Genomic DNA, 14,541 nt, shown 5'->3' with positions numbered 1-14,541 from the left:
GCTTGCTTGTGTGTTGTTGTTTGACCTTGCAAGTCTACATTTTGTATTACTTGCTTTTCATTGTTTATAAATGCTTTATGTTAAAAAAAAAGACTTTTGGCTATATCCATGAAGTAAATATATATGGGTCAAAATTGACCCGAACACCATCAATGTTATTATAGTTAATGTTATTAAAATAAAAATATAAATATAAAAACAATTATTTAAGAGATGTGTTCAAATACTCCTCAGTAACATTCTGGTGACATAACAACCTTTTATTTACAATATTCTATCTAGGTTTATTTTACCATTTTTTTTAAATTTGAAAATGAGAAGTATGCTATCAAAAGAAAGGTTAAAGGGGTCACACCAAAAATATTAAAACCAATCTTTTCAAGGATAAAGAAGCCTAAGGTAACCAAGAGGTAAAGAAACAAATTGGATGATAAATATTTGTTCGGAGGTATTTTATGGCTGATTTAAGACACGGGTCAAAACCGACCCGTTAACATCATGGATAGTAACAGAAAGCTAACATAAGAGGAGGGTTAAAATAACTCCAGAATTCTGAAGTTAGACAGGCTGTTAGCTGCAAATAACTACAGTGGAGGTAACTTGACGAATGAAGAGAACTCTCAAGGTGTGTACACACGCACTACTGCCAGCAACGACTGGTCCGCCGGACCCTCCTGCTGGGCGAACGACAGCATGTACACGTGCTACTGTCGGCTGAACATCCGCCCAGCGGGAGGGTCCGGCGGACCTGTCGTTGCTGGCGGTAGTGCGTGTGTCCGCACCTTTACTGTTTGGTGGTACAGTTTCTCTTGCTTTAACTCCAGCATGATCTTAGTGAATTGAGGCCATTGTCAGCATCTGACAAGATTAGCTGCATGCTTGTTTCTGGTGTGGTTGACACTACTGCAGCCAAATAAAGCAGATCTGCCAGGGAACTGGTATTGTTTAAAAGGAAATAAATATGGCAGCCTCCATATTTCTCCTCACTACAGTTGAGGGTGAACAGGTTAATGGGTTACTCCCACTTTAGTACAAAATAAAGTCCAATTTGTAACTGAATACCATTTATTCTTATTGGCTCATACATTTACAAAGGGGGGGGGGGGGGGGTAATTAAGTTTAATATAGAATATATGAAATGTGTATGCATTAAAACAATGGTATTGGGAAATGTGTAAATTTGCTTTGCTGTAGAGAAACCACCTTTAAATGCCCTTCTCCTACAGATGCCATGAAATACACCATTGTGGTGTCTGCCACCGCCTCTGATGCTGCTCCCCTGCAGTACCTGGCTCCATACTCTGGCTGCTCTATGGGAGAATACTTCAGAGACAACGGAAAGCACGCTCTGATCATCTATGACGATTTATCCAAACAGGTAGGCAAAATATCCAACCTTGTGTGAAGGGCTACTGAGGTATCGCGTAATGCTGGGGCTCCATCACTACTTCAGGAATTGTAATAGACAGTTAATGCAGCTTTGGTGATCAGCGTTATGCCATTGGAGGGGTGACCATCTTATGTTATGCTGACAGGAAGTTGGCTTTCTCAAAGCTGGTAAACTTGACGTTCTTTTTGGAGATGGCTGTTTGAAGCCTACCACTCTTATTTCTATATGCACAGTTAAAGGGACACTATGGCGAAAAATTGTAAAATTTAAAATGTTCAAACATATACAAAGAAGTCCTCTTTTTTTTTTTTTTTTTTTTTTTTTTCTTCAGAGTAAAATGATCCATAAATTACTTTTCTCCTATGTTGCTGTCACTTACAGTAGGTAGTAGAAATCTGACAAGCGACAGGTTTTGGACTAGTCCATCTCCTCATAGGGGATTCTCAGGGATTTATTTTCAAAAGCACTTGAGTGGTAGTTGCTCTGTCCAACTGCCAAAAAACTGGGTAGTGATCAGGGAAGCTGGCCAGCATCATTGTTTAAATCCCTTGAGGGAATTTTTCTATAAAGAATAAAAGCCTTGTTGAGAATCCCCTATGGAGAGATGGACTAGCCTGTCGCTTCTGTTAGATTTCTACTACCTACTGTAAGTGACTGCAACATAGGAGAAAAGTAATTTATGGCTCATTTTACTCTGGGGAAAAAAGTACTTATTTGTATGTTTGCACATATTTTAATTTTGACAATTTTTCGCCGTAGTGCCGCTTAGAGAACATTTGGATGGGTGAATTCAGGTGACCTTGCTGAAGCTGTGGTCCCTTGTACACAAGTATGAGGTGTGGATAGTCAGGATCATCTGAGTGTTTGTGACAGGCAGGAAAGGGGAAATGCTCATCACCTTGGTTACGCATACCATGTGCTGAGGACCTAGGTACCACATTATGGGTTCAGTGTCTGTACATTTGGGCAGTTGTTTAAAGTAGTGTTCCCCAACCCTATCCTCAAGGCCCACCAACAGTGCATGTTTTGTGGAAATCCACATAGGTAGGTAATCAGCTCTGCTGAGACACTAATTATCTCACCTGTGCATATTTGTGGTTTTCTGTATAACATGTACTGTTGGTGGGCCTTGAGGACAGGGTTGGGGAACTCTGGTTTAAAGAACAAGCAACACCCATGCCAACCTAGAAATATAGAAGTAAATACTAGCTCTACTTAATAGATGTATTGTGCTATTCACATAAATGATTCCTGTGAATTTTATAAAGGAAAAGCAGAAAATCCTATTCTAGGCAGTGGCCATCTTGCTAAGCTAATGCTGACATCATATCCTCCCTGACTCTTGGTTCCCGCTTCTTCCCTACTCTTGCTCATTGTGTATTAATTTGCTGCCCTCCTCCCAGTCTTCAGACACTCCCACTGAGGTGTATACTAGGAACTGCACTGTCTTTTTTTTTTTTTTTTTTTTTTTTTGTTTCTTTTCTCCTCCTTGCTTGTAAACACAAGTGAGCAGGGGATTGAATTTCAGATAAGCAGCTAGGCAGGGAAATAAATGGAAGAGGAATATATTATAGATAAAAAAAAAAAACCAGCATGCAACTGTTTGGCACTGACTACTAAAGGGCCAGTGCTCAAGTATGTGATGACTCCAAATCATAACAGCAGAATTTTATTTATTTATTTTTTTTATTTTTTTTTTGCTAGTTTTGAATGCAGGATTAGCATCTTTATCACTTAATACACTCAGCCCAGTTGCTGTTGAAATTTGATTTTTATGGTGACAATCCCGCTTTAAGTTGTCTCTTTCCTGTGCAGGCCGTGGCCTACCGTCAGATGTCTCTGCTGCTGCGTCGTCCCCCTGGCCGTGAGGCTTACCCCGGTGATGTGTTCTACCTTCACTCCCGTCTGCTGGAAAGAGCCGCCAAGATGAATGACCAGTTCGGAGGTGGATCCTTGACTGCTCTCCCCGTCATCGAGACACAGGCTGGTGATGTGTCTGCTTACATCCCGACAAATGTCATCTCCATTACTGATGGACAGGTCAGTGACCACTGCTGCTCATTCTGATGGGATGAAGCTCAAAAATAACATTAAATAAAAATGGGCTTTCTTTATTGTATTTATAAAGCGCCAACATACTGTGCAGCGCTGTACATTAATTACGTTTACAGACAATATTTAGGAGTGACATACAGCAATATGGCAATACAGGAAAACAAGAAAAACCAGTTCACGCAGCACAGTATGAGTACAAGGTAATGCTTAGTCAGTCACTGGATGGAGCAAGTCAAGTTCACTCAAACGTTCACTCAGATCCATAGGATGGTATCACCATAATGGAGGTGCATGAGGAGTACCCTGTCTGAAGGCTTACAATCTAGAGGGAGAGGTGGGGACAGGAAAGGTAGGGGACCAGAGTTCAGCTACGGGTTTAGAGCACTTGTGAGGGGGGTTGGACAGAGTGAAAAGGTGACTTTTGAGGGCCTTCTTGAAGATGTTGGAGGGGACTGCCCTAATGGGTGGAGGTAGGGAGTTCTATAGTGTTGGAGCAGCTCTTGAGAAGTCCTGGAGGTGTGCATGGGACTGGGTGATGCAGGGGGGGGGGGGGTGGTCAGGAGAAGTTCATTGAAGGAGCGGAGTGAGCGGTTAGGTGTGTACCTCTGAGTGAGATCAGAAATGTAGGTTGGACAGGTTTTGTGGACAGATTTGTAGGTCAGACACAGTATCTTGAATCTGATTCTGGACTGGATAGGAAGCCAGTGGAGGGATTCACAGAGGGGATCTGCCCTGGTGGAGCGATGGGAGGAGTGGATAATTCTGGCTGCCACATTCATGGACTGCAGCTGGGCAATTCTGGTCATAGGGAGACCAGACAAAAGGACATTGCAGTAGTCAAGGCGGGAAATTATGAGGGCATGGATGAGGAGTTTGGTGGCAGAAGTCAGGAAAGGGCGGATCTTGCAGATGTTACGGAGGTGGAAGTTGCAGGACTTTGTGAGGTTTTGGATGTGGGGAGTTTTATTACCCATAGTTACTTGCTTTTGTGCACAAGTAATTTCCTCTGTTTAAAAGTTCACAAAGTACAGTTTATCTTCTCTGAAAGCTGGCGTGCGTGTGTGTTCGTGCTGAGACAAAGCACTGAGCAATGTTTTAATAGTGGCTGATAAGGCAACATAAACAAGACAATGTAATCCCTTTCTCAGCATAGGTTGCTAAGCCTCCTGCTGAAGGTGCTGTTTAACTGAATGCTGTACTGATCCCAGTTTTGTCTTGGTTTTGCTTAGATTTTATGCTGTAATTTTTTTTTCTTGAAGAAATGCTGAATTTCATACCACTTGAATGAAGTTAATTCAAGTATGTGTACTTCTCTCTTACAGATCTTCTTGGAGACTGAGCTCTTCTACAAGGGTATCCGACCAGCCATCAACGTCGGTCTGTCTGTGTCCCGTGTAGGCTCTGCTGCCCAGACCAGAGCTATGAAGCAGGTGAAGTACATGAACTGGTTTAGTACCTGTTTGAGTAGGCCAGTGGTTCTTAGTGTTTTGGGTCAGGGTACCCTTGATGGCATTGACATTTTTTTTCAAGGCACCCCTTGACAAAAACTACCAAAATGCCATTATGACCCATATTAAGCCACATCCCTCCTCCAACTAATCAATGACTGATTCCTCCCCCAAGAAAAACACTCTCACATTAAGCAGTATTACCTTCTCCAAATCAGTGATTAGGCAGCATCTCCCACTCCAGTTAATCAGTGAGGCAGCATTACCTCCATAATTCAGCATTCGAATATGGCAGAACTGACAGGTTTTAGGCAGTCTATCTCCTCATGGGGATTCTCATGGTTTTCCTTTGTTTTCAGCAGCATTTTCGGGACAGCAGTTGTAAAGTCTAACTGACTACATGGGGTGCAAGTGAGTAGGGAAGCTGGCTGGTATCTTACTATTTTGACAGTTAAACTGCTGTTCAGGAAATGCTGTTGAAAACAACTCTTGAGAATCCCCCATGAGGAGGATCCCCCCATGATCCCCCATGATACCTGTCAGTTCTGTCAGATTTTTAACTGCCTACCTTTTTTTTTTTTTTTTTTTTTTTTTTTTTTCCCTAGTGGTCCTTTAAGGATAGTCAATCTTGTAGAGAACATAGACATTGCCCCACATGGGGGACTGCAGTTAGTAACACCCCCTTTATGGCCCATTTCCACTAGACACTAGGCCTCAACTACTTTAGGAAAAATAGAATTTCTGTCAAATCACGATATTTTGATTCGATTTACGATTTCCTTCAAATCAGGCTTTGTTCCCCTTTGTGCCTCTGTCCCCCTCTTTGTGCACCCTCTGGGTCTCTTTCTGTGCCCCATGTCCCTCAAGCTGCAGCTGTGCTTGGGCATACCTTCCAGCACGAGTCCAGCGATGCCTGTCTATCCACTTAGCCTCCTGCAGGCTCTAATGCACGGCATACTTCCTGTATGTCATGTGACACACAGGAACCAGGAAGTATGCGTGCACAAGAGTCAGCAGATGGCAAGAGAGGATGGAAAGTGAAGGTATGTCCAACACTGCTGATGCTGCGGGCTGCACACGCTGAGACATGGGGAAAGTTTGAAGTCGCTTATTCAACTTCCCTATGTGGAAATAACGTCCTCTCAGAAATTGCCACTTTGAAATTCCGAAATTCTATTTCTTTCAGGCCTACTAGACGCGTTGCAATGCGGAAACCGCTTCGCAATGCAAGGAAACTGCAACCAATTCATGTCAATGGAGTACTTTCAATTGTCTTGAATTTACTTGCGCGATGTAACGCGGATGAAATTATGGATAGCATGCTGCAGTTTCTTTGCAGTACGCATCAGTCACTATAGCCGGTGACAGGAAGCAGCATGACTCCTAGCGCTAGCTACATGATAGCCGCTGTGTAGCGGCATCCCCCCCCCCCCCCCCCCCCCTCTGATCGCCTCCGGTGTTTAGAGCAAACAGGAAATCCCGTTCAGAATGGGATTTCCAGTTTGGGCTTCCCCGTTGCCATGGCGACGATCGGGATGACGTCATGTCGTCTGGGGGAATCCCGATCCACCCCTTAGCGCAGCCTGGCGGTGGTTGGCCAGGCTGCGCTCGGGTGGGGGGGGGGGTGGTTGAATGGGCTACCTCTACGGCGCGGCGGCGATGGGCTTGTACACGCAGCTAGCAAAGTGCTAGCTGCGTGTAACAAAGTGTGCAAATTGGCACACCAGGGGCTGAGAAATCCTCCGGCAGCTTACCCCAAGCTCTGCTCGAGATTATCGCCCAGGAGGTTAAGAAAAGAGTAGGGTGAAAAGCATGCACTGAAATGCTTGAAGGAGTGTTTCTTTGTATGTGTCAGAGTGGTGCAACTAAATGTTTTGATTTTAAAGTTTGGTTTGGGTCCACATTAACAAACTGGTAGTGCAGCCGCATTGTGTATGAAAGTGCGGTTGCATCACCAGATGGCACTGCGCAAAGGATGGGAATGGATGCTGAGGCACCCCGGGGGGGGGGGGGGGGGAGGGGGGGTTTAAGGTGCACCATTGTGCTGCAGCACCCAGTTTGAGAATCCAAGGAGTAGGGGCTGTTGGCAGGTTTTGTAAATGAGACTGCTGTTGTTGCTGGTATCTCTTGTGGAGACAATTTGCACAAGTTGACAATCTTTCTCAACCTCCCCAGGTGGCCGGTACCATGAAGCTGGAGCTGGCTCAGTACCGTGAGGTCGCAGCTTTTGCCCAGTTCGGTTCTGATTTGGATGCTGCTACCCAACAGCTGTTGAACCGTGGTGTGCGTCTGACTGAGCTGCTGAAGCAAGGACAGTATGGTAAGTGTCGCTCCATGTAACTGGAGCTTTCATAGTTGTCTAGGGAATGGGTCACCTGCTCCTAGCATGGTGTACAGTAATGTCTACTTGTCTCTTACAGTACCCATGGCCATTGAGGAACAGGTAGCGGTTATTTATGCAGGTGTAAGAGGCCATCTGGACAAAATGGAACCATCAAAGATCACAAGGTTTGAGAATGCTTTCCTGACCCACGTCAAAAGCCAGCACCTGGAACTTCTAGCCACCATTAGGTAAGGGGTTTGGTCATCAAGCTTGTCTATTTCAGTAGTTGCTAACACCAATTGTGCTGTGGAAGTGTCAGGAGGATAAATCCAACAAGTGAAGGCCTATTTAGTATTTATATAGTTTTGACAACTTCCGCAGGCTGTACAGAGTAAATATTGTCTTGTCACTTAACTGTGCCACAGTTTATAACGCCTCAGAGGCGCTTTGAAGTTTTATAAACTGCAGCACTTTTGTTAGCCTGATGAAGTGGATGTGTACTCACGAAACTCAATGCATTTGCAAATTTCACCCTGTGATCTTCATATGTTCATTGTTAAAAATCTGTTAGTTCTGATACATGGACGTGTTAAAATTGAACTGGCAAAATTGGATGTATGTACATGCTCTTGGGCTGCTCAGACCAATCAAATGCAGCTGTTAATAATTTGGATTGATTTTGGTCCAAGCTGCTTATGAATTGCGTTAAGAAATTACATTTTAGTGGTTGTGTGCTACCGCACAGAGGTTATCACCCATAAACCTGGTCCAGATTGTGCATGAAGAATGTGTAATGGAGGAAGAATCCCCTCATTCCCCTGCAGAGCACCTGCACATCACTCTTACATGTACCCACAGTCACATTGCCTAGGGCCTGCTAGATGTTCCTGTCTGTACCTTCTACAAGTACTCTTACCAAGGACTAGTTTTAGGCCTCGTTCACATCTCTGCAGCGAAGATGGCCATGCGATCGCAACGCGTACGATCACACGCCATCTGCGCTGCTGATCCCATCCAGTGACAGTGAATGGGTCAGCTCTGGGCTTGTGGGCAGAATGCATGCAGCAGTACACAGGCGCATCAGCGCATCGTACTGCTGCGCAGTGCGTTTTTTGTTGTGAGCGGCAGAAGGGCTGTCTATACCCTTCTGCTGTTCTTGCATGTTATCACGTCATGCGTGCTTCCAAATGCACACGGAAGAGCGTATGATGTGAACGAGGCCTAAGTCTATGACTAAGTATTAGAGGCAGAGAATCGGGTAATAAGGATTATATACGCGTTCTCTGTCTCAAAAACACAGGCGTATACAGTCCCAACCTAGTAGCCAATAAAGTCCTCAGACTGGTTCCTCAGGTTCAACTGTAGTCCAGAATATCCGGCTCCTTAGTTCAGGACAATCATCTTAACATGTAAAGAATAAAAAAAGCTCATAGCATAATACTGCTTGCATCTGGTCACTCCCTCACCAGGATATTATCACAGTGTGTCTTTAAGGATCACCTTTCAATCACCTGTGCCAAGACACAACCCCCTATGTGCCCGCACTCACCCCAACTTTCCTCCCAAACGGGATCACATATGGGGGTACACACCAAAGAACTCCCTGTTCCAGTCAATGGCGAAGTTTCCACTGTTACTGCAACTCAAAGCACACTAATATAGTGTAAAACTGTATATTATAAAAGATAAAAAGTTGTGCACTCACAAGCATAAGGGCAAATCGGGCATGTAATGCTAACAGCGCTGGTCCCCGGGTAACCACTCTGCGGATGCCGCATCAGATTCCCCCTCTGCCCGATCAGAGCTGCACTCGCGTCACCAACGTCCACTTCCGGTCTCCTGTACTACTGCTCCGCCCCAAGCAGTAGTACAGGAGACCGGAAGTGGACGTTGGAGACGCGAGTGCAGCTCTGATCGAGCCGGATATTCTGGACTACAGTTGAACCTGAGGAACCAGTCTGAGGACTTTATTGGCTACTAGGTTGGGACTGTATACTCCTGTGTTTTTGAGACAGAGTGCGTATATAATCCTTTTAATTCATTGTACTGTATCACACTACTTTTATTACGCGAACCATCAAGTGTAAATTCTGTATCCTGAGCGCATACTTTTTTTTGAGGTAACTGGTATTGTTTAAAAGAATAAATATGGCAGCCTCCATATCTCTCTCACTTCAGTTGTTTAAAATTCCTAAGCATTGGCAGTTAAAGACTCTGAAGCGAGTCTAAATTTACTTCAACAGGCAGTCATGTTAAGCAGTATAACCCATGCTAAAACGCCATTATCCCGCAACAAAACGAGGGGTTTATACCCCCAAATCCCCTCTCCTACCTCCATGAAGCGCTTCCTGATGAGGCAGAGCTTATGGCTGCAGCTCTGCCTCCATGCACGTCAATCCCCACTGATCGCCGCCTCTCCCTGCCCCGCTCAATCTGCCTTCAGAGAGGCGGCGGTTGATGGAGGCAGAGCTGCAGCCGTAAGCTCTGCCTCCATGAGCAGCATAATCCACGACCAAGAAAGTCGTGGATTTTGAAGGAGGGATTTGGGGGTATAAACCCCTCGTTTTGCCTCAGAATGGCGGCGTTTTAGCAGCAGTTATACTGATTAACATGACTGCATGTTAAAGTAAATTTATACTCCAGTCTCTCTTTGAGAGGCATTTTGTTACATACTTTCAATCAACAAGATTGTAATATGCAAATTAGAGGAGTCGGTGGAATCCTAAACTGAGTTGGAGGATTTTTGTACCGACTCCACAGTCCTGCTAAGGACACAATTTAAATGTTGGATTAGCTGGGACAAATGGGCAAATGTGTCATCAATGGCAGATTTTATTTTTTAAACTACAATGGTTGAAAAATGAGAAATGTGTTTTTTTTCCTGCAAAATGCATATAACCTAAATCCTAGGTTCTCAACATGTGGTACGCGTACCCCAGGGGGTTCTTCTGTTGGTTCCACGGGGTACTCGAGCTTGATATACTTAAACACTTAACATCTGTCGTTTTCAGCTTATGCATCCGAGCAATGTTCACCTCCCATTCATTAGCCTATAACTTTATCACTACTTATCACAATGAACTGATCTATAGCTTGTTTTTTCCGCCACCAATTAGGCTTTCTTTGGGGGGTACATTTTGCTAAGAGCCACTTTATTGTAAATGCATTTTAACAGGAAAAATAAGAAAAAAAATGAAAAAATTCATCATTTGTCAGTTTTCGGCCATTATAGTTTTAAAATAATACATGCCTCCATAATTAAAACCCACGTATTGTTATTGCCCATTTGTCACGGTTATTTCACCATTTAAATTATGTCCCTATCACAATGTATCGCGACAATATTTTATTTGGAAATAAAAGAGCATTTTTTCCGTTTTGCATACATCACTATTTACAAGCTTATAAAAAAAAAATAGAGAGAAATATTTCATCTTTACATAGATATTTAAAAAGTTTAGACCCTTAGGTAAATATTTATGTGTTTTTTTTTTTTTTTTTTTTTTTTTTATAGTAATGTTTGTTTGTTTTTTTGTTTTTTTATTAAACATTTTATGTGGGAATTTTTGGGAGGGTGGGATATAAAAGTGTTTGGGGAAATATTGGTGTAGTGTAATCTTTTTGGGTATTTACGTATATACTCGCATATAAGCCGACCCGCATATAAGCCGACCCCCAACTTTTCCCTGAAAAAACAGGGAAAAATGATTGACCCCCATATAAGCCGGGGGTAGGAAATGCTGGCCGCCTTATTCCCTGAGTGTGTCCCAGTATAGCTAGTAAAGTGTCCAGTATGGGTAGGTAGTGCCCCAGTATAGCTAGTATAGTGCCCAGTATAGCTAGTATAGTGCCCAGTATAGCTAGTATAGTGCTCAGTATAGCTAGTATAGTGCTCAGTATAGCTAGTATAGTGCTCAGTATAGCTAGTATAGTGCTCAGTATAGCTAGTATAGTGCTCAGTATAGCTAGTATAGTGCTCAGTATAGCTAGTATAGTGCTCAGTATAGCTAGTATAGTGCTCAGTATAGCTAGTATAGTGCTCAGTATAGCTAGTATAGTGCTCAGTATAGCTAGTATAGTGCTCAGTATAGCTAGTATAGTGCTCAGTATAGCTAGTATAGTGCTCAGTATAGCTAGTAAAGTGCCCCAGTACAGCTAGTATAGTGCTCAGTATAGCTAGTAAAGTGCCCCAGTTTAGCTAGTATAGTGCTCAGTATAGTGCTCAGTATAGCTAGTATAGTGCTCAGTATAGCTAGTATAGTGCTCAGTATAGCTAGTATAGTGCTCAGTATAGCTAGTATAGTGCTCAGTATAGCTAGTATAGTGCCCCAGTTTAGCTAGTATAGTGCCCCAGTTTAGCTGTAGTGCTCAGTATAGCTAGTATAGTGCTCAGTAAAGCTAGTAAAGTGCCCCAGTGTATACTGAGTACTAGTATAGTACTCAGTATAGCTAGGATAGAGCCCCAGTTTAGCTAGTATAGTGCTCAGTATAGCTAGTATAGTGCACCAGTTTAGCTAGTATAGTGCACCAGTTTAGCTAGTATAGTGCACCAGTTTAGCTAGTATAGTGCCCCAGTTTAGCTAGTATAGTGCTCAGTATAGCGCTCAGTATAGCTAGTATAGCGCCCCAGTTTAGCTAGTATAGCGCTCAGTATAGCTAGTATAGTGCTCAGTATAGCGCTCAGTTTAGCTAGTATAGTGCCCCAGTTTTGCTAGTATAGTGCTCAGTATAGCTAGTATAGTGCTCAGTATAGCTAGTATAGTGCTCAGTATAGCTAGTATAGTGCCCCAGTTTAGCTAGTATAGCGCTCAGTATAGCGCTCAGTATAGCTAGTATAGCGCTCAGTAAAGCTAGTATAGCGCTCAGTAAAGCTAGTAAAGTGCCCCAGTTTATCCAGTACAGTCCCCGCTCCCCCCATGGCCGCCGCCGCTATTACCTGGCTGCATCTTCTATTTCAGTCTCCGTGCTTGTAAACATTCAGAGCAGCACGTCCGGCGCTGCTACTGTGACGAGCGGCGAGCCAGGAAAGAGCGGTTCCCATAGTAACAGGAAGCCGCGCTCTTTCCTGCCTCCTGCCTCGTCACAGTAGCAGCGCCGGGCGCGCTGCTCTGAATGTTTACAAGCACGGAGACTGAAATAGAAGATGCGGACAGGTAATAGCAGCGGCGGCAGCCATGGGGGGAGCGGGGGACCCGCGGACCAGCGGAGGGGGAGACCCGCGGACCACCATGACTCGCATACAAGCCGAACCCCCAACTTTTGGCCCCCTTTTTGGGGGTCAAAAATTCGGCTTGTATGCGAGTATATACGGTACTTGTAGTTTTACTTTTTGGCCACAAGATGGCAATCTCGATTTTTTTTTTTTTTTTTTTTTTTTTTTTTTTTTTTTTTTTTTTACATGTCACTCTAAGCGTACAATGTACGCTTAGAGGGACACAGCTTCAGAAAGAGCGAAGCTTCCGAGAGAAGCTGTCGCTTTTTCAGCGGTGGAGAGGAATCAATGATCGGGCTCCATAGCCCGACACATTGATTCCGTGGCTACCGACTCCGCGGCCGGGAGTGCGCGTGCGCGCGATCGGCCGCGGGAGCGCGCCTGTCCTCCACGTTTTTTATACGTCAAGGAGGACAAAGTGGTTAATCATGAATAACAAATAGTAAATGCTTGAAAATTGTTTAGAACCAATTATCATGCGAATCGGTTCATCTCGGCGCGTGGCTCTGAGAGCTGAGCGCTGAAGCTGGGCACCGTAATAGCAGCAAAACTATGATGCACGCCCCGCGTACCAGTAATTCGGGGCTACGGCAGCTGCCAGACCCCGAATTACATCTCTCTGCCAAACTGAGCAGTGCCAAAATGAAGTGCACTCTTATGTACTACGGGTAAATATTAATTTGTCAAGGGGTACTTGTGATATTTAATATACTCGGGGGTACTTGGTGCGTACAGGGTTTTAAAAGGGGTACATGTCAATAAAATGTTGAGAAACACAGACCTAAATTCTTAGCAAAAGTACTGCCCAAAGAGCCTAGTTTATCTGGCAACTAATACATAGATCATTTCAGTGTAATAAGTAGCAATAGTTATTGGTGAATGAATGGCAGCAGCGTGATGTGAAAATTGCTCTGGTTTTGAAGGGGGGGGGGGGACCGCTGGTGCTGAAGTGGTTAAAGTGAACTTGGGGTGAGAGCAATATGGAGGCTGCCATGTTTACTTTTAAACCATGCTTGGCAGCCCTGTTAAATTTTCTGGCATTAGTGTCGGAGTCAAAACCCTGGAACAAGCATATGGCTAATACAGTAAAACCTGTGTCAGCTGAGTTAGAGTACCTGATCTGCTGCATGAATGTTCAGGGCCTATGGCTAAAAGTATTGAACAAAGGATCGGCAGGACTACCGGGCAACAAGTATTGTTTAAAAAGATAAATATGGCAGCCTTAATAGCCCTCAACTTGGGTTCCCTTTTTAAAGGAATACTGGGGGAGGGTGGTATTGGGATCTGGTAGACTGTAGGGGGGGCTGGGAGAGGCCTAAGTAAATCAGCTAATCTTCCTCCAATTGGCAGCATGTTAGTAACATGATTGGGTACAAGCTACATCTTAGAAGGCCAAGTCTTTTCAGAAGGAAATGGTCAGATGTGAAGAATTGAGTTGATGCAGAATTTAAAATTCTTAGCATTTGAACGATCAAAATGATTAGCTACTGCCTTTGCGGATAGAAGTTTCTCGAACGCTGTAGCTTCAATACAACTTGCTAACCGCATGTTTACTACTTTTCTCCTCAGGGCTGATGGTAAGATCTCCGAGCAGACAGACGCCAAGCTGAAAGAAATCGTAGTGAATTTCCTGTCCTCATTTGAGTAAACTTCTCTTGCCTGTTTCCTGTCAATCTGTGGCTTTTGCTGTTCCCATTCTTACCTGGATCCAGTCTCACTAAACTTATTTTGAAGCACTTGTGCTTTTAATGTACAGAAATTTCTCAATTGGAGAGTAAAATGTTCCATGAAAACTTTACTATTGTCTCCTTGTCATTTGCTGATGGTTTTTGTAACTGAAGTCTTATGGTCTTTGATGTGGATTACAGGCCCTGTGCGAGCTATGCTGGTATATCTGTATCACACAGGGACCAGAAAGTATAAATAAAAAAAAAAAAAAAAAATTGGCCCAGAGCCTGCCATACCCAATAAGTTATAGGATGGTCAATGAGATTCTGAGCCGTTGCAGTTTTGAAATTGCTGCTGTATATGGTCTTTCTTTCCAGGATACCTTGTGGTTGTCAAATAACATGAGGGGGGGGGGGGAGATGGAGAAACTGGTCTCTTGATCTAC

General features: G+C 43.9%; 1 protein-coding gene across 1 annotated transcript in view; it reads left to right on the top strand.

Annotated features, from left to right (window-relative positions):
• The window catches only part of ATP5F1A (ATP synthase F1 subunit alpha), a 29,954-nt gene extending 15,728 nt beyond the window's left edge, over positions 1 to 14,226 (top strand). Inside the window, exons 7-12 of the mRNA XM_068252191.1 lie at positions 1,227 to 1,378; positions 3,206 to 3,430; positions 4,768 to 4,875; positions 7,069 to 7,213; positions 7,314 to 7,464; positions 13,998 to 14,226. Coding sequence (XP_068108292.1) covers positions 1,227 to 1,378; positions 3,206 to 3,430; positions 4,768 to 4,875; positions 7,069 to 7,213; positions 7,314 to 7,464; positions 13,998 to 14,076 — 860 coding nt within the window. The 3' untranslated portion in view covers positions 14,077 to 14,226. The remainder of the gene's footprint in view (positions 1 to 1,226; positions 1,379 to 3,205; positions 3,431 to 4,767; positions 4,876 to 7,068; positions 7,214 to 7,313; positions 7,465 to 13,997) is intronic.
• The last annotated feature ends 315 nt before the right edge of the window (positions 14,227 to 14,541 follow it).

This window comes from Hyperolius riggenbachi, chromosome 1 (genome assembly GCF_040937935.1).
Source record: "Hyperolius riggenbachi isolate aHypRig1 chromosome 1, aHypRig1.pri, whole genome shotgun sequence".
NCBI classification, from domain to species: domain Eukaryota; kingdom Metazoa; phylum Chordata; class Amphibia; order Anura; family Hyperoliidae; genus Hyperolius; species Hyperolius riggenbachi.
This window is presented reverse-complemented; position numbering and strand designations above follow the sequence as displayed.